Source organism: Oncorhynchus masou, unplaced genomic scaffold, assembly GCF_036934945.1.
Source record: "Oncorhynchus masou masou isolate Uvic2021 unplaced genomic scaffold, UVic_Omas_1.1 unplaced_scaffold_1808, whole genome shotgun sequence".
NCBI lineage: Eukaryota > Metazoa > Chordata > Actinopteri > Salmoniformes > Salmonidae > Oncorhynchus > Oncorhynchus masou.
This window is the reverse complement of record NW_027008292.1, coordinates 1-20,636: the sequence shown is the minus strand read 5'-3', so window position 1 is coordinate 20,636 and position 20,636 is coordinate 1. Positions and strand designations below refer to the sequence as shown.

At 48.1% G+C, this 20,636-nt stretch overlaps 1 protein-coding gene across 1 annotated transcript in view; it reads left to right on the top strand.

Moving 5' to 3' along the window:
- LOC135532299 (trinucleotide repeat-containing gene 6A protein-like) overlaps positions 1–18,654 on the top strand; it is a gene marked incomplete at its 5' end in the record, with an annotated part of 63,547 nt that extends 44,893 nt beyond the window's left edge. Inside the window, 5 exons of the mRNA XM_064959867.1 lie at positions 7,728–7,835; positions 11,240–11,452; positions 14,693–14,766; positions 17,304–17,443; positions 18,152–18,654. Coding sequence (XP_064815939.1) covers positions 7,728–7,835; positions 11,240–11,452; positions 14,693–14,766; positions 17,304–17,443; positions 18,152–18,497 — 881 coding nt within the window. The remainder of the gene's footprint in view (positions 1–7,727; positions 7,836–11,239; positions 11,453–14,692; positions 14,767–17,303; positions 17,444–18,151) is intronic.
- Between the last annotated feature and the right edge of the window lie 1,982 nt (positions 18,655–20,636).

Here is a 20,636-nt window from a genome sequence, read left to right as displayed (position 1 = left end):
CTCTATGTAGACCAGAGACCTGACGGGACACTGTCCTCTATGTAGACCAGAGACCTGACAGGTAACACACTGTCCTCTATGTAGACCAGAGACCTGACGGGACACTGTCCTCTATGTAGACCAGAGACCTGACAGGTAACACACTGTCCTCTATGTAGACCAGAGACCTGACAGGACACTGTCCTCTATGTAGACCAGAGACCTGACAGGACACTGTCCTCTATGTAGACCAGAGACCTGACGGGACACTGTCCTCTATGTAGACCAGAGACCTGACAGGTAACACACTGTCCTCTATGTAGACCAGAGACCTGACGGGACACTGTCCTCTATGTAGACCTGACAGGACACTGTCCTCTATGTAGACCAGACAGGACACTGTCCTCTATGTAGACCAGAGACCTGACGGGACACTGTCCTCTATGTAGACCAGAGACCTGACAGGTAACACACTGTCCTCTATGTAGACCAGAGACCTGACAGGTAACACACTGTCCTTTATGTAGACCAGAGACCTGACAGGACACTGTCCTCTATGTAGACCAGAGACCTGACAGGACACTGTCCTCTATGTAGACCAGAGACCAGACAGGACACTGTCCTCTATGTAGACCAGAGACCTGACAGGACACTGTCCTCTATGTAGACCAGAGACCTGACAGGTAACACACTGTCCTCTATGTAGACCAGAGACCTGACAGGACACTGTCCTCTATGTAGACCAGAGACCTGACAGGACACTGTCCTCTATGTAGACCAGAGACCTGACAGGACACTGTCCTCTATGTAGACCAGAGACCTGACAGGACACTGTCCTCTATGTGGACCAGAGACCTGACAGGACACTGTCCTCTATGTAGACCAGAGACCAGACAGGACACTGTCCTCTATGTAGACCAGAGACCTGACAGGACACTGTCCTCTATGTAGACCAGAGACCTGACAGGACACTGTCCTCTATGTAGACCAGAGACCTGACGGGACACTGTCCTCTATGTAGACCTGACAGGACACTGTCCTCTATGTAGACCAGAGACCTGACAGGTAACACACTGTCCTCTATGTAGACCAGAGACCTGACAGGACACTGTCCTCTATGTAGACCAGAGACCTGACAGGACACTGTCCTCTATGTAGACCAGAGACCTGACAGGTAACACACTGTCCTCTATGTAGACCAGAGACCTGACAGGTAACACACTGTCCTCTATGTAGACCAGAGACCTGACAGGACACTGTCCTCTATGTAGACCAGAGACCTGACAGGACACTGTCCTCTATGTAGACCAGAGACCTGACAGGACACTGTCCTCTATGTAGACCAGAGACCTGACAGGACACTGTCCTCTATGTAGACCAGAGACCTGACGGGACACTGTCCTCTATGTAGACCAGAGACCTGACGGGACACTGTCCTCTATGTAGACCAGAGACCTGACAGGTAACACACTGTCCTTTATGTAGACCAGAGACCTGACAGGACACTGTCCTCTATGTAGACCAGAGACCAGACAGGACACTGTCCTCTATGTAGACCAGAGACCTGACGGGACACTGTCCTCTATGTAGACCAGAGACCTGACGGGACACTGTCCTCTATGTAGACCAGAGACCTGACAGGACACTGTCCTCTATGTAGACCAGAGACCTGACAGGACACTGTCCTCTATGTGGACCAGAGACCTGACAGGACACTGTCCTCTATGTAGACCAGAGACCTGACAGGACACTGTCCTCTATGTAGACCAGAGACCTGACGGGACACTGTCCTCTATGTAGACCAGAGACCTGACAGGTAACACACTGTCCTCTATGTAGACCAGAGACCTGACAGGTAACACACTGTCCTCTATGTAGACCAGAGACCTGACAGGTAACACACTGTCCTCTATGTAGACCAGAGACCTGACAGGACACTGTCCTCTATGTAGACCAGAGACCTGACGGGACACTGTCCTCTATGTAGACCAGAGACCTGACAGGTAACACACTGTCCTCTATGTAGACCAGAGACCTGACGGGACACTGTCCTCTATGTAGACCTGACAGGACACTGTCCTCTATGTAGACCAGACAGGACACTGTCCTCTATGTAGACCAGAGACCTGACGGGACACTGTCCTCTATGTAGACCAGAGACCTGACAGGTAACACACTGTCCTCTATGTAGACCAGAGACCTGACAGGTAACACACTGTCCTCTATGTAGACCAGAGACCTGACAGGACACTGTCCTCTATGTAGACCAGAGACCTGACAGGACACTGTCCTCTATGTAGACCAGAGACCTGACGGGACACTGTCCTCTATGTAGACCAGAGACCTGACAGGTAACACACTGTCCTCTATGTAGACCAGAGACCTGACGGGACACTGTCCTCTATGTAGACCTGACAGGACACTGTCCTCTATGTAGACCAGACAGGACACTGTCCTCTATGTAGACCAGAGACCTGACGGGACACTGTCCTCTATGTAGACCAGAGACCTGACAGGTAACACACTGTCCTCTATGTAGACCAGAGACCTGACAGGTAACACACTGTCCTCTATGTAGACCAGAGACCTGACAGGACACTGTCCTCTATGTAGACCAGAGACCTGACAGGACACTGTCCTCTATGTAGACCAGAGACCTGACAGGACACTGTCCTCTATGTAGACCAGAGACCTGACAGGTAACACACTGTCCTCTATGTAGACCAGAGACCTGACAGGTAACACACACTGTCCTCTATGTAGACCAGAGACCTGACAGGACACTGTCCTCTATGTAGACCAGAGACCTGACAGGACACTGTCCTCTATGTAGACCAGAGACCTGACAGGACACTGTCCTCTATGTAGACCAGAGACCTGACAGGACACTGTCCTCTATGTAGACCAGAGACCTGACGGGACACCGTCCTCTATGTAGACCAGAGACCTGACGGGACACCGTCCTCTATGTAGACCAGAGACCTGACGGGACACTGTCCTCTATGTAGACCAGAGACCTGACGGGACACTGTCCTCTATGTAGATCAGAGACCTGACGGGACACTGTCCTCTATGTAGACCAGAGACCTGACGGGACACTGTCCTCTATGTAGACCAGAGACCTGACAGGTAACACACTGTCCTCTATGTAGACCAGAGACCTGACAGGTAACACACTGTCCTCTATGTAGACCAGAGACCTGACAGGACACTGTCCTCTATGTAGACCAGAGACCTGACAGGACACTGTCCTCTATGTAGACCAGAGACCAGACAGGACACTGTCCTCTATGTAGACCAGAGACCAGACAGGACACTGTCCTCTATGTAGACCAGAGACCTGACAGGTAACACACTGTCCTCTATGTAGACCAGAGACCTGACAGGTAACACACTGTCCTCTATGTAGACCAGAGACCTGACAGGACACTGTCCTCTATGTAGACCAGAGACCTGACAGGACACTGTCCTCTATGGAGACCATTACATTAGTTTTATTTATATATTACATTAGTTTTATTTATATATTACATTAGTTTTATATTATATATATTACATTAGTTTTATTTATATATTACATTAGTTTTATATTATATATATTATATTAGTTTTATATACATTAGTTTTATTTATATATTACATTAGTTTTATTTATTTCTTACATTAGTTTTCTTTATATATTACATTAGTTTTATTTATATATTACATTAGTTTTATATTATATATATTATATTAGTTTTTTATACATTTTATATATTGCATTAGTTTTATTTATATATTACATTAGTTTTATTTATTTATTACATTAGTTTTATATATTACATGATATTTATATATATATTATATATTACGTTACATTTATATATTATATTACATTAGTTGTATATATATTATATATATTACATTAGTTTTATATATATCTTATATATTACGTTACATTTATATATATATATTACGTTAGTTTTATAAATATATTACATTAGTTTTATATATATATATTATATATTACATTTGTTTTGTATATATTATATATTACATTCGTTTTATATATATATAATATATATTGCATTAGTTTTATATATATAATATATATTACATTAGGTTTATATATTTATATTATATATTACATTAGTTTTATATATATATAATATATTTTACATTAGTTTTATATATATATAATATATATTGCATTAGTTTTATATATATAATATATATTACATTAGGTTTATATATTTATATTATATATTAGTTATATATATATATATATATTATACATTACATTAGTTTTATATATATTATATAAGTTTTATATATATTATATATTACATTTGTTTTGTGTGTGTGTATATATATATATATATATATATATAGTTTTATATATTACATTAGATTTATATATATATTATATATTACGTTACATATATATATATATATATAATATATATAAGTTTTATATATATTATATATTACATTTGTTTTGTGTGTGTGTATATATATATATATATAGTTTTATATATTACATTAGTTTTATAGATATATTACATTAGTTTTATATATATATATCATATATTACATTAGTTTTATATATATTATATATTACATTAGTTTTATATATATTATGTATTACATTAGTTTTATATATATTATATATTACATTAGTTTTATATATATTATATATTACATTAGTTTTATATATTACATTAGTTTTATATATATTATATATTACATTAGTTTTATATATATTATATATTACATTAGTTTTATATATTACATTAGTTTTATATATTACATTAGATTTATATATTACTTTAGTTTTATATATATATTATATATTACGTTACATTTATATATATATATATTACATTAGTTTTATATATATTACATTAGTTTTATATATATATATATATATTACATTAGTTTTATATATATATTATATATTACATTAGTTTTATATATATAATATATATTACATTAGTTTTATATATATAATATATATTACATTAGTTTTATATATATATATAATATATATTACATTAGTTTTATATATATAATATATATTACATTAGTTTTATATATATAATATATATTACATTAGTTTTATATATATATATAATATATATTACATTAGTTTTATATATATATAATATATATTGCATTAGTTTTATATATATAATATATATTACATTAGGTTTATATTTATATATTATATATTAGTTATATATATATTATACATTACATTATACATTACATTAGTTTTATATATATATATATTATTTATATATTAGTTTTATATATATTATATATTACATTTGTTTTGTGTGTGTGTATGTATGTATGTATATATATGTATATATATATATATATATATATATATATATATATATATATATGTATATATATATATAGTATATATAGTATATATATATATATATATAGTATATATATATATATATATAGTATATATAGTATATATATATATATATATAGTATATATATATATATATAGTATAGTATATATTACATTATGTGTGATGTAGTGTTTGTGTGTATATATATATATATATTACTGTCCTCAGGCTCGTGGACGAGCTTCATTTCATCCCTGCTTTAGGAGTCTATTGTTCTGTCTGTGTTAATCTTTTTCATTCTCTCTCTCTCTCTTTCTCGCTTTCTCTTTCTCTCTCTCTTTCTTTCTCTCTTTCTGTCTCTCTCTTTCTCTCTCTTTCTCTTTCTTTCTCTTTCTTTCTCTTTCTTTCTCTTTCTTTCTCTTTCTTTCTCTTTCTTTCTCTCTCCTCTCTCCATTCTCTCCTTTCTCTTCTCTCCTTTCTCTTCTCTCTTTCTCTCTCCTCTCTCCATTCTCTCCTTTCTCTTCTCTCCTTTCTCTTCTCTCTTTTTCTCTCTCTCTCCTTTCTCTCCTTTCTCTCTCTCTCTCCGTTCTCTTCTATCCTCTCTCTCTCTCCCTTTCTTTCTCTCTCTCTCTCTCTCTCCTTTCTCTCCTTTCTCTCGCTCTCCTTTCTCTCTCTCTCTCCGTTCTCTTCTATCCTCTTTCTCTCTCTCCCTTTCTCTCTCTCTTTCTCTCTCTCCCTTTCTCTCTCTCTTTCTCTTTCTCTCTTTCTCTCTCTCCCTTTCTCTCTCTCTCTCTTTCTCTCTCCTTTCTCTTCTATCATCTTCTCTCTCTCTCCTCTTTCTTTCTCTCTTCTTTCCCTTTCTTTCTCTCTCTCCCTTTCTTCTCTCTTTCTCTCTTCTCTTTCTCTCTCTCCGTTCTCTTCTATCCTCTTTCTCTCTCTCCCCTTTCTCTCTCTCTTTCTCTTTCTCTCTTTCTCTCTCTCCCTTTCTCTCTCTCCCTTTCTTTCTCTCTCTCCGTTCTCTTCTATCCTCTTTCTCTCTCTCCCTTTCTTTCTCTCTTTCTCTCTCTCTCTCTTTCTCTCTTTCTCTCTCTCCCTTTCTCTCTCTCCCTTTCTTTCTCTCTTTCTCTCTCTTTCTCTCTCTCCGTTCTCTTCTATCCTCTTTCTCTCTCTCCCTTTCTTTCTCTCTTCTCTCTCTCTCTCTTTCTCTCTCTCTCCTTTCTCTCTCTCCCTTCTCTCTCTCTTTCTCTCTCTTCTCTTTCTCTCTTTCTCTTTCTCTCTCCTTTCTCCTCGCTCTCGCTCCCCCTCCTTTCTCTCTCTCTCTCCGTTCTCTTCTATCCTCTCTTTCTCTCTCTCCCTTTCTTTCTCTCTCTCCCTTTCTTTCTCTCTTTCTCTCTCTCTCTTTCTCTCTCTCCGTTCTCTTCTATCCTCTCTTTCTCTCTCTCCCTTTCTTTCTCTCTTTCTCTCTCTCCTTTCTCTCCTTTCTCTCGCTCTCTCCGTTCTCTTCTATCCTCTCTTTCTCTCTCTCTCTTTCTCTCTCTCCGTTCTCTTCTATCCTCTCTTTCTCTCTCTCCCTTTCTTTCTCTCTTTCTCTCTCTCCTTTCTCTCCTTTCTCTCTCTCTCTCCGTTCTCTTCTATCCTCTTTCTCTCTCTCCCTTTCTTTCTCTCTCTCCCTTTCTCTCTCTCCCTTTCTTTCTCTCTTTCTCTCTCTCCGTTCTCTTCTATCCTCTCTTTCTCTCTCTCCCTTTCTTTCTCTCTTTCTCGCTCTCCTTTCTCTCTCTCTCTCTCCGTTCTCTTCTATCCTCTCTTTCTCTCTCTCCCTTTCTTTCTCTCTCTCCCTTTCTTTCTCCCTTTCTTTCTCTCTTTCTCTCTCTCCGTTCTCTTCTATCCTCTCTTTCTCTCTCTCCCTTTCTTTCTCTCTTTCTCTCTCTCCGTTCTCTTCTATCCTCTCTTTCTCTCTCTCCCTTTCTTTCTCTCTTTCTCTCTCTCCGTTCTCTTCTATCCTCTCTTTCTCTCTCTCCCTTTCTTTCTCTCTTTCTCTCTCTCCGTTCTCTTCTATCCTCTCTTTCTCTCTCTCCCTTTCTTTCTCTCTTTCTCTCTCTCCGTTCTCTTCTATCCTCTCTTTCTCTCTCTCCCTTTCTTTCTCTCTTCTCTCTCTCCGTTCTCTTCTATCCTCTCTTTCTCTCTCTCCCTTTCTTTCTCTCTTTCTCTCTCTCCGTTCTCTTCTATCCTCTCTTTCTCTCTCTCCCTTTCTTTCTCTCTTTCTCTCTCCGTTCTCTTCTATCCTCTCTTTCTCTCTCTCCCTTTCTTTCTCTCCTTTCTCTCTCTCTCTCTCTCTCTCCGTTCTCTTCTATCCTCTCTTTCTCTCTCTCCCTTTCTTTCTCTCTTTCTCTCTCTCCCCAGGCCCATCCTCATCTCTGAACACCACAATGCCTTCTAACAGTGCCTGGTCATCTAGTCGTGCCTCCAGCCACAGTGGTTCACTCACCAGTACAACACAAAGCACTACGGGTAGGTCTCACCCCCTCTAACCCTCCCCACTACGGGTAGGTCTCACCCCCTCTAACCCTCCCCACTACGGGTAGGTCTCACCCCCTCTAACCTCCCCACTACGGGTAGGTCTAACCCCTCTAACCTCCCCACTACGGGTAGGTCTCACCCCCTCTAACCCTCCCCACTACGGGTAGGTCTAACCCCCCTCTAACCCTCCTCACTACGGGTAGGTCTAACCCCTATAACCCTCCCCACTATAGGTAGGTCTAACCCTCCCCACTACGGGTAGGTCTAACCCCCTCTAACCCTCCCCACTACAGGTAGGTCTAACTCCCTCTAACCCTCCCCACTACGGGTAGGTCTAACCCCTATAACCCTCCCCACTAGAGGTACGTCTAACCCCTCTAACCCTCCCCACTACGGGTAGGTCTAACCCCTATAACCCTCCCCACTAGAGGTAGGTCTAACCCCTCTAACCCTCCCCACTACGGGTAGGTCTAACCCCTCTAACCCTCCCCACTACGGGTAGGTCTAACCCCCTCTAACCCTCCCCACTAGAGGTAGGTCTAACTCCCTCTAACCCTCCCCACTACGGGTAGGTCTAACCCCCTATAACCCTCCCCACTAGAGGTAGGTCTAACTCCCTCTAACCCTCCCCACTACGGGTAGGTCTAACCCCCTATAACCCTCCCCACTATGAGTAGGTCTAACTCCCTCTAACCCTCCCCACTATGGGTAGGTCTAACCCCCTCTAACCCTCCCCACTACGGGTAGGTCTAACCCCCTATAACCCTCCCCACTAGAGGTAGGTCTAACCCCCTCTAACCCTCCCCACTACGGGTAGGTCTAACCCCCTATAACCCTCCCCACTACGGGTAGGTCTAACCCCTCTAACCCTCCCCACTACGGGTAGGTCTAACCCCCTAACCCTCCCCACTAGAGGTAGGTCTAACCCCTCTAACCTCCCCACTAGAGTTAGGTCTAACCCCCTCTAACCCTCCCCACTAGAGGTAGGTCTAACCCCTCTAACCCTCCCCACTACGGGTAGGTCTAACCCTCCCCACTAGAGGTAGGTCTAACCCCTCTAACCCTCCCCACTAGAGTTAGGTCTAACCCCTCTAACCCTCCCCACTAGAGGTAGGTCTAACCCCTCTAACCCTCCCCACTAGAGGTAGGTCTAACCCCCTCTAACCCTCCCCACTAGAGGTAGGTCTAACCCCTCTAACCCTCCCCTCTAGAGGTAGGTCTAACCCCTCTAACCTCCCCACTAGAGGTAGATCTAACCCCCTCTAACCCTCCCCACTAGAGGTAGGTCTAACTCCCTCTAACCCTCCCCATTACGGGTAGGTCTAACTCCCCCTATAACCCTCCCCACTACGGGTAGGTCTAACCCCCTCTAACCCTCCCCACTACGGGTATGTCTAACCCCTCTAACCCTCCCCACTACGGGTAGGTCTAACCCCCTCTAACCCTCCCCACTACGGGTAGGTCTAACCCCCTATAACCCTCCCCACTACGGGTGGGTAGGTCTAACTCTCCCCACTACAGGTAGGTCTAACTCTCCCCACTATGGGTAGGTAGGTCTAACTCTCCCCACTACGGGTAGGTAGGTCTAACCCTCCCCACTACGGGTAGGTAGGTCTAACCCTCCCCACTACGGGTATGTGGGTCTAACCCTCCCCACTACGGGTAGGTAGGTCTAACCCACCCCACTACGGGTAGGTAGGTCTAACTCTCCCCACTACGGGTAGGTAGGTCTTACTCCCCCCACTACGGGTAGGTAGGTCTTACTCCCCCCACTACGGGTAGGTAGGTCTAACCCTCCCCACTACGGGTAGGTAGGTCTAACTCTCCCCACTACGGGTAGGTAGGTCTAACTCTCCCCACTACGGGTAGGTAGGTCTAACTCTCCCCACTACGGGTAGGTAGGTCTAACTCTCCCCACTACGGGTAGGTAGGTCTAACTCTCCCCACTACGGGTCGGTAGGTCTAACTCTCCCCACTACGGGTCGGTAGGTCTAACCCTCAGCTGGGACGATAAATAGAAAATGATTGTTCATTATGATCAGTAGTCTATACTAGAGAATTTAAATCCGTTTGGTAATATGGGTGATTGATAATGGTTGCAACCATCACATTGGAGGTACAAATCACAATGTTGTAAACTTCTGTCATTATCAATTCAGGTCATTTTCCACCTTATGGATTGTTCTCTCTCTCTCTCCTCCCCCACCTCCCTCTCTCTCTCCTCCCCCTCTCCTCCCTCTCTCTCCTCCCTCTCTCCTCCCTCTCTCTCCTCCCCCTTCCCCCTCTCTCCCTCACCACCCTCTCTCTCTCTCTCCTCCTCCTCTATCTCTCTGTCTCTCTCTCTCTCTCTCCCTCTCTCTCTCCTCCCCTCTCTCTCCTCCCCCACCTCCTCTCTCTCTCCTCCCCCTTCCCTCTCTCCTCCCCCTTCCCTCTCTCCTCCCCTCTTCCCTCTCTCCTCCCTTTCTCTCTCCTCTCCCTCTCCTCCCCCTCTCTCTCCTCCCCTTCCCCCTCTCTCCCTCACCTCCCTCTCTCTCCTCCTTCCCCCTCTCTCTGTCTCTCTCTCCTTCCCCTCTCTCTCTCTGTCTCTCTCTCCTCCCCCTCTCTCTCTCTCTCTCCTCCCCTCTCTCTCTCCTCCCCTCTCTCTCTCTCCTCCCCTCTCTCTCTCCTCCCCTCTCTCTCTCCTCCCCCTATCTCTCCTTCCCCCTCTCTCTCCCTCTCTCTCTCCTCTCTCTCTCTCTCTCTCTCCTCTCTCTCCTCTCTCTCTCCTCTCTCTCTCTCTCTTTCCTCTCCCTCTCCCCCCTCTCTCTCCTCCCCTCCTCTCTCTCCGCCCCTCTCTCCTCTCTCTCTCTCCCCTCCCCCTTCCCCCTCTCCTCCCCCTCTCTCTCTCTCTCTCTCTCTCTCTCCTCTCTCTCTCTCTCCCTCTCCCCTCCGCCCCTCTCTCTCCTCCCCTTCCCCCTCTCTCTCCTCCCCCTTCCCTCTCTCTCCTCTCCCTCCCCTCTCCTCTCTCTTCTCTCCCACTCCTCCCCCTCTCTCTCTCTCCTCCCTCTCTCCGCCCCTCTCTCTCCGCCCCTCTCTCTCTCCTCCCCCTCTCCGCCCCCCTCTCTCCCCTCCCCTTCCCCTCTCTCTCTCTCCTCCCCCTTCCCCTCTCTCTCTCTCTCCTCCCCCCTTCCCCTCTCTCTCTCTCTCCCACCCTCCCCCTCTCTCCTCCTCCCCTCTCTCTCTCCGCCCCCTCTCTCCCGCCCCCCTCTCCTCTCCCTCCTCCCTCTCCCCTCCCCCTTCCCCTTCCCTCTCTCCTCCCCCCCCCCCCCTTCTCTCTCTCTCCTCCCCTTCCCCCTCTCTCTCTCTCTCTCCCTCTCCGCCCCTCTCCCACTCCTCCCCTCTCCCTCCCTCTCCAGTCAGGTCCGGAGAGTCTAAATGGTCTCCAGGAGGGTGTAACTCATCTCTGGCCCATGAGCTGTGGAAGGTCCCTCTGGCTCCTAAAGGTCTTTCAGCCCCTTCCCCGCCCCCTCCCGGCCTCACCAGCCACCCTCAGAAACCCCCTCCACCTTGGGGGGAAGCTCCTCTCCGCTTGGGGGGCTGGGGGCACTCTGACTCCAGATACACACCTGGTGAGACTGCCTGTAACAGGGGGTGTAGATGTGTTTAACGATGGAGAAATGCACGTGTATGTGTGTGTGGGGGGGAAATGTGTGTGTGTGTGTTGCCTAATTCACCAAGCTGTGCTGTTTCTCACCTTCAGAAAGTATTCAGACCCCTTTTCTTTGTTACGTTTTACAGTAAAATTGATTCAATATTATTTCCCCCCCCCCCACATCAATCTACACACAATACCCCATAATGACATCACAATACCCCATAATTACACACAATACCCCATAATGACATCACAGTGCCCCATAATGACATCACAATACCCCATAATGACATCACAATACCCCATAATTACACACAATACCCCATAATGACATCACAGTGCCCCATAATGACATCACAATACCCCATAATGACAAAGCAAAAACAGGTTTTTAGAAATTTTAGCAAATGTATTTAAGATAAACAAACAGAAATACCTTATTTACATAATTATTTATTTACATAAGTATTCAAACCCTTTGCTATGAGACTTCAAAAATTGAGCTCAGGTGCATCCTGTTTCCATTGATCATCCTTGATGTTTCTACAACTTGATTAGAGTCCACTTATGGTAAATTCAGTTGAATGGACATGATTTGTAAAGGCACACACCTGTCTATATAAGTTCCCACAGTTGACAGTGGATGTCAGAGCAAAAACAAAGCCATGAAGTTGAAGGAATTGTCCGTAGAGATCCGAGACAGGATTGTGTCGAGGCACAGATCTGGACAAGGGTAGCAAAACATTTCTGCAGCATTGAAGGTCCACAAGAACACAGTGGCCTCCATCATTCCATCATTCATAAATGGAAGAAGCCACTCCTCAGTAAAAGGCACATGACAGCCTGCTTGGAGTTTACCAAAAGGCACCTAAAGGACTCTCCGACCAAGATTCTCTGGTGTGAAGAAACCAAGATTGAACTCTGTGGCCTGAATTCCAAGCGTCATGTCTGGAGGAAACCTGGCACCATCCCTACGGTGAAGCATGGTGGTGGCAGCATCATGTTGTGGGAATGTTTTTCAGCTGCAGGGACTGGGAGACTAGTCAGGATCGAGGGAAAGATGAACGGAGCAAAGTACAGAGAGATCCTTGATGAAAACCTGCTCCAGAGCGCTCAGGACCACAGACTGGGGCGAAGGTTCACCTTCCAACAGGACAACGACCCTAAGCACACAGCCAAGACAATGCAGGAGTGGCTTTGGGACAAGTCTTTGAATGTCCTTGAGTGGCCCAGCCAGAGCCCAGACTTTGAAGCCGATCGAACGTCTCTGGAGAGACCTGAACATTTCTGTGGAGCGATGCTCCCCATCCGAGCTTGAGAGGATCTGCAGAGAAGAATGGGAGAAACTCCCCAAATACAGACGTGCCAAGCTTGTCGCGTCAAACTCTAGAAGACTTGAGGCTGTCATCGCTGCCAAAAGTTGCTTCAACAAAGTACTGAGTAAAGGGTCTGAATACTTATGTCAATGTGATATTTCAGTTTTTATTTTTAATACGTTTGCTTTAATTCTTGCTGTTTTTTTTTGCTTTGTCATTATGGGGTATTGTGATGTCGTTATGGGGTATTGTGATGTCGTTATGGGGTATTGTGATGTCGTTATGGGGTATTGTGATGTCGTTATGGGGTATTGTGATGTCGTTATGGAGTATTGTGTGAAGATTGATGAAGGGGGGAAAAAACAATTTAATCAATTTTAGAATTAGACTGTAACGTAACAAAATGTGTGAAAAAGTCAAGGGGTCTGAATACCCTGATGTCAGACTGTATAATGCTTCCCGAAGGTGCCTGTAGTTCCTGGAACCGTGGCACAAAGGATCATGGGAGAACAAACACCAGAGTCGGTAGGGTACGGCTTGGCCCCCCCAGAGTCGGTAGGGTACGGCTTGGCCCCCCCAGAGTCGGTAGGGTACGGCTTGGCCCCCCCAGAGTCGGTAGGGTACGGCTTGGCCCCCCCAGAGTCGGTAGGGTACGGCTTGGCCCCCCCAGAGTCGGTAGGGTACGGCTTGGCCCCCAGAGTCGGTAGGGTACGGCTTGGCCCCCCAGAGTCGGTAGGGTACGGCTTGGCCCCCAGAGTCGGCAGGGTACGGCGGCTTACGGCCCCCCCAGAGTCGGCAGGGTACGGCTTGGCCCCCAGAGTCGGCAGGGTACGGCTTGGCCCCCCCAGAGTCGGCAGGGTACGGCTTGGCCCCCCAGAGTCGGCAGGGTACGGCTTGGCCCCCAGAGTCGGCAGGGTACGGCTTGGCCCCCCCAGAGTCGGCAGGGTACGGCTTGGCCCCCCAGAGTCGGCAGGGTACGGCTTGGCCCCCCAGAGTCGGCAGGGTACGGCTTGGCCCCCCAGAGTCGGCAGGGTACGGCTTGGCCCCCCCAGAGTCGGCAGGGTACGGCTTGGCCCCCCCAGAGTCGGCAGGGTACGGCTTGGCCCCCCCAGAGTCGGCAGGGTACGGCTTGGCCCCCAGAGTCGGCAGGGGTACGGCTTGGCCCCCCCAGAGTCGGCAGGGTACGGCTTGGCCCCCCCAGAGTCGGCAGGGTACGGCTTGGCCCCCCAGAGTCGGCAGGGTACGGCTTGGCCCCCCCAGAGTCGGCAGGGTACGGCTTGGCCCCCCCAGAGTCGGCAGGGTACGGCTTGGCCCCCCAGAGTCGGCAGGGTACGGCTTGGCCCCCAGAGTCGGCAGGGTACGGCTTGGCCCCCCAGAGTCGGCAGGGTACGGCTTGGCCCCCCAGAGTCGGCAGGGTACGGCTTGGCCCCCAGAGTCGGCAGGGTACGGCTTGGCCCCCCAGAGTCGGCAGGGTACGGCTTGGCCCCCCCAGAGTCGGCAGGGTACGGCTTGGCCCCCCCAGAGTCGGCAGGGTACGGCTTGGCCCCCCAGAGTCGGCAGGGTACGGCTTGGCCCCCCCAGAGTCGGCAGGGTACGGCTTGGCCCCCAGAGTCGGCAGGGTACGGCTTGGCCCCCCCAGAGTCGGCAGGGTACGGCTTGGCCCCCCCAGAGTCGGCAGGGTACGGCTTGGCCCCCCAGAGTCGGCAGGGTACGGCTTGGCCCCCCCAGAGTCGGCAGGGTACGGCTTGGCCCCCCCAGAGTCGGCAGGGTACGGCTTGGCCCCCCAGAGTCGGCAGGGTACGGCTTGGCCCCCCCAGAGTCGGTAGGGTACGGCTTGGCCCTGTAGTGGAAATCAAGTATGTCTTGGTAATAATCGTCTGTTCTCTCCTGCCACTCAGGTTGTAGTTGGAGTGACGGTAGCAGCAGCTCAGGGAGAACCAACTGGCTCGTTCTCAAGAATCTCACAACTCAGGTAAACACACGCACTTACACACACACACACTTACACACAAACACACACACTCTGGCCTACTATCTACCAGTGTTGTAGGACTTGACTCTGACTTGACCAGTGGGGAAAATCTCTCTTTTGTATAATTCAACATATTAGCGACAACAGCAAATGTGCAACAGTGTCATGAAATGGGGAAAACATGGTTTGATACTTTTAGGAGGACTACCAAGGGTCTAGTGACTGGTTGGCTGCTTTTAGGAGGACTTCCAAGGGACTAGTGACTGGTTGGCTGCTTTTAGGAGGACTACCAAGGGTCTAGTGACTGGTTGGCTGCTTTTAGGAGGACTACCAAGGGTCTAGTGACTGGTTGGCTGCTTTTAGGAGGACTACCAAGGGTCTAATGACTGGTTGGCTGCTTTTAGGAGGACTACCAAGGGACTAGTGACTGGTTGGCTGCTTTTAGGAGGACTACCAAGGGTCTAATGACTGGTTGGCTGCTTTTAGGAGGACTACCAAGGGTCTAGTGACTGGTTGGCTGCTTTTAGGAGGACTACCAAGGGTCTAGTGACTGGTTGGCTGCTTTTAGGAGGACTACCAAGGGTCTAGTGACTGGTTGGCTGCTTTTAGGAGGACTACCAAGGGTCTAATGACTGGTTGGCTGCTTTAGGAGGACTACCAAGGGACTAGTGACTGGTTGGCTGCTTTTAGGAGGACTACCAAGGGACTAGTGACTGGTTGGCTGTTTTTAGGAGGACTACCAAGGGTCTAGTGACTGGTTGGCTGCTTTTAGGAGGACTACCAAGGGTCTAGTGACTGGTTGGCTGCTTTAGGAGGACTACCAAGGGTCTAGTGACTGGTTGGCTGCTTTTAGGAGGACTACCAAGGGTCTAGTGACTGGTTGGCTGCTTTTAAGAGGACTACCAAGGGACTAGTGACTGGTTGGCTGCTTTTAGAGGACTACCAAGGGACTAGTGACTGGTTGGAGGACTACCAAGGGACTAGTGACTGGTTGGAGGACTACCAAGGGACTAGTGACTGGTTGGAGGACTACCAAGGGACTAGTGACTGGTTGGCTGCTTAGGAGGACTACCAAGGGACTAGTGACTGGTTGGCTGCTTTTAGGAGGACTACCAAGGGTCTAGTGACTGGTTGGCTGCTTTTAGGAGGAATACCAAGGGACTAGTGACTGGTTGGCTGCTTTTAGGAGGAATACCAAGGGACTAGTGACTGGTTGGCTGTTTTTAGGAGGACTACCAAGGGTCTAGTGACTGGTTGGCTGCTTTTTAGGAGGACTTCCAAGGGACTAGTGACTGGTTGGCTGCTTTTAGGAGGACTACCAAGGGACTAGTGACTGGTTGGCTGCTTTTAGGAGGACTACCAAGGGACTAGTGACTGGTTGGCTGCTTTTAGGAGGACTACCAAGGGTCTAGTGACTGGTTGGCTGCTTTTAGGAGGACTACCAAGGGACTAGTGACTGGTTGGCTGCTTTTAGGAGGACTACCAAGCGACTACTGACTGGTTGGCTGCTTTTAGGAGGGCTACCAAGGGTCTAGTGACTGGTTGGAGGACTACCAAGGGTCTAGTGACTGGTTGGAGGACTACCAAGGGTCTAGTGACTGGTTGGCTGCTTTTAGGAGGGCTACCAAGGGACTAGTGACTGGTTGGCTGCTTTTAGGAGGACTACCAAGAGACTAGTGACTGGTTGGCTGCTTTTAGGACGACTACCAAGGGTCTAGTGACTGGTTGGCTGCTTTTAGGAGGACTACCAAGGGTCTAGTGACTGGTTGGACTACCAAGGGACTAGTGACTGGTTGGAGGACTACCAAGGGACTAGTGACTGGTTGGAGGACTACCAAAGGGACTAGTGACTGGTTGGAGGACTACCAAGGGACTAGTGACTGGTTGGAGGACTACCAAGGGACTAGTGACTGGTTGGAGGCCTACCAAGGGGCTCGTGACTGGTTGGAGGCCGACCAAGGGACTAGTGACTGGTTGGAGGCCTACCAAGGGGCTCGTGACTGGTTGGAGGCCGACCAAGGGACTAGTGACTGGTTGGAGGCTGACCAAGGGACTAGTGACTGGTTGGAGGCCGACCAAGGGACTAGTGACTGGTTGGAGGACTACCAAGGGACTAGTGACTGGTTGGAGGACTACCAAGGGACTAGTGACTGGTTGGAGGACTACCAAGGGACTAGTGACTGGTCTTCTTCAAGGCTGTTACTTCCATTTCTTAAACTTCTCTCTCCTCTCCTCTCCTCCCTCCCCTCCTCTCTCCTCCTCCTCTCCTCCCTCTCCTCCTCTCCTCCCTCCCCTCATCTCCTCCCTCATCTCCTCCCTCCTCTCCTCATCTCCTCCCTCCCCTCCTCCCCTCATCTCCTCCCCTCTCATCTCCTCCCTCCTCTCCCCTCCCTCCTCCCTCTCCTCCATCCTCTCCTCCCTCTCCTCCATCCTCTCCTCCCTCCTTCCCTCTCTCCTCCTCCTCCCTCCCCTCCCTTCCCCTCCCCTCCCTCCTCTCCCTCCTCCCTCCCTCACCCCTCTCCTCCCCCTCCCTCCAGATGGATGGTTCTACTCTGAGGACTCTCTGTATGCAACATGGTCCTCTGATTACATTCCACCTCAACCTGCCACACGGCAATGCTGTCGTATGTTACAGCTCCAAGGACGAGGCAGCCAAGGCACAGAAGAGTCTGCACATGTAAGACAATTATACGCATGCAACTCTCTCTCCTCTTCATCACCCTCTTCTCTATCTCCTCTTCATCACCCTCTTCTCTCTCCTCTTCATCGCCCTCTTCTCTCTCTCCTCTTCATCACCCTCTTCTCTCTCTCCTCTTCATCACCCTCTTCTCTCTCCTCTTCATCGCCCTCTTCTCTCTCTCCTCTTCATCGCCCCCTCTCTCTCTCCTCTTCATCGCCCTCCTCTTCTCGCCTCTCTCTCTCTCCTCTTCATCGCCCTCTTCTCTCTCTCCTCTTCATCGCCCTCTTCTCTCTCTCCTCTTCATCGCCCTCTTCTCTCTCTCTCCTCTTCATCGCCCCTCTTCTCTCTCTCCTCTTCATCGCCCTCTTCTCTCTCTCCTCTTCATCGCCCTCTTCTCTCTCTCCTCTTCATCGCCCTCTTCTCTCTCTCCTCTTCATCGCCTCTTCTCTCTCTCTCTCCTCTTCATCGCCTCCTCTCTCTCTCTTCTTCATTGCCCTCTCTCCTCTTCATCGCCCTCTCTCTCTTCATCCCTCTCTTCTCCCTCTCCTCTTCATCACTCTCTCTTCTCCCTCTCCTCTTCATCCCTCCTCTCTCTCCTCTTCATCCCTCTCTTCTCCCTCTCCTCTTCATCCCTCTCCTCTCTCTCCTCTTCATCACTCTCTCTTCTCTTTCTCCTCTTCATCCCTCTCGTCTCTCTCTCCTCAGGTGCGTACTAGGGAACACTACCATTCTGGCTGAGTTTGCCAGTGAGGAGGAAATCAACCGTTTCTTTGCACAAGGTCAGTCATTGGCCGCTGCCTCCCCGGGCTGGCAGGCCATTGGCTCCTCTCAGAGCCGAATGGGCGGAGCCTTGGAGGGTTCCCACCCCTTCCCCAGCCGCGCCCCGGAGCCCAGTCAATGGAACGTCAGCGACCTCCATAGCTCCTCCCTTTGGGGCGGGTTGAACTATTCCACTAGCCTATGGGGCGAGGGCGGGAGGATCAACAGCCCTTCTCCAATCAGCTCCTTCCTCCCCGTGGATCACCTGACAGGGGGCGGGGACTCCATGTAAAGCCCGTGGACAGCGTGGCGACAGACTGAGTCGTCTAGAACCGTTATTAGTCTCAAACACAAAGAAAAAAAGTCCAAGACCAAAAAACAAAATGGCTCCTTCTCACTTACAAATATACAGGAAGGGGGTCACCATGTGGGAAAATACGTACAGGAAGTAGGGGGGTCACCCTGTGGAAAATACATACAGGAAGTAGGGGGGGGTCACCCTGTGGAAAATACATACAGGAAGTAGGGGGGGGGGTCACCCTGTGGAAAATACATACAGGAAGTAGGGGGGTCACCCTGTGGAAAATACATACAGGAAGTAGGGGGGGTCACCCTGTGGAAAATACGTACAGGAAGTAGGGGGGGGGGTCACCCTGTGGAAAATACATACAGGAAGTAGGGGGGGGGGTCACCCTGTGGAAAATACATACAGGAAGTAGGGGGGGGTCACCCTGTGGAAAATACATACAGGAAGTAGGGGGGGGGTCACCCTGTGGAAAATGCGTACAGGAAGTGGGGGGTTCACCCCGTGGAAAATGCGTACAGGAAGTGGGGGGGGGGGGTCACCCTGTGGAAAATGCGTTATGTTTTTTTCCCTGCACATCCACGTTGTCTTCGCCCTCTAAAACACATATCAGTTGGTATACTTGAATCACGCAGGACAATTCTACAATGTGAAGAAAATGCCTTATTATGCTTCAAAACTGAAACCTAAAAAACACAACAAAAAGCTTTTGTCTATTTCATTCATGGTCCCTGTTATTGGAATTCCAATCATTTGTGGCTTTTATTTAGTTGTTTTATTGTCATGTTGTTGTTTTGCTGACCATGTTGTTTTATTGTCATGTTGTTGTTTTGCTTCCACTTTGCACTGAAACGTTATTTTTCTCTCAGTGTTTAATCTGCAATACAGAGGGAGCTGCCAGTTCCAATGTAGCTGTTTACTCAAGGACGTTCTTACTGTGTGTGTGTGTGTGTGTGTGTGTGTGTGTGCGTGCTCTCCTCTCTGCCTTGGCACAAATACCTTCCGGTGGTATTGTGGAGAAGCAGTTTAACGATATAGAGATGCTGATTTATGGCTCGTTTTGATGTTTAAAGACAGAAGTATTTGCACCGATGTTGTGTTTTAAAAGTAACGAACGTGAGTCTCTGCAGTGTAAAGGACTGTATCCACTCAGCTGTGACTGGAGCCCCTCCCTGCCAGACTGGGGGGGGGGGTGACACTATGACAACAGGGGCAGAACATGTTGTTATGGAGGCAGCCTCCGGTTGTTATGGCGACGACCTCCGGTTGTTATGGCGACGTTGTCCAGTTGTTACGGCGATGTTGTCCGGTTGTTATGGCAACGTTGTTATGGCGACGTTGTCCGGTTGTTATGGTGTCTGCCTTCTGTTGTTGTGGCGCCGTCGTCCGGTTGTTATGGCGATGGCTTCCGGTTGTTATGGAGACGGCCTCTTGTTTACAGGCCCTTAGGAGGGCGACAGGTGGGTGGTCATCTTCCTTTATTTTAAAAACAATAAAAAAACAAAAAAAACATAATTAAAAAAAAAAAAGATTAAAATTAAATAAAATCGCTAGAAAAAAATATATAAAAAGTAAAAATAAATGTTAAAAAATGAAAAAAATCTATACCACATATCTATAGAGGACAAGACGATGCTGAAACTCTGGGAACCATGTTCTGATCTGGTGTGGGGTCGGTTGGCCTCTAGATCTGGTGTGGGTCGGTCAGTGGCCTGACTGTGGGGTCGGTCAGTGGCCTGACTGTAGATCTGGTGTGGGGTCGGTCATGTCCTGACTGTAGATCTGGTGTGGGGTGTCAGTGGCCTGACTGTAGATCTGGTGTGTCAGTGGTGACGGTCAGTGGCCTGACTGTAGATCTGGTGTGGGGTCGGTCAGTGGCCTGACTGTAGATCTGGTGGGGTCGGTCAGTGGCCTGACTGTAGATCTGGTGTGGGGTCGGTCAGTGGCCTGACTGTAGATCTGGTGTGGGGTCGGTCAGTGGCCTGACTGTAGATCTGGTGTGGGGTCGGTCAGTGGCCTGTGGGGTCGGTCAGTGGCCTGACTGTAGATCTGGTGTGGGGTCGGTCAGTGTCCTGACTGTAGATCTGGTGTGGGGTCGGTCAGTGGCCTGACTGTACTGATCTGGTG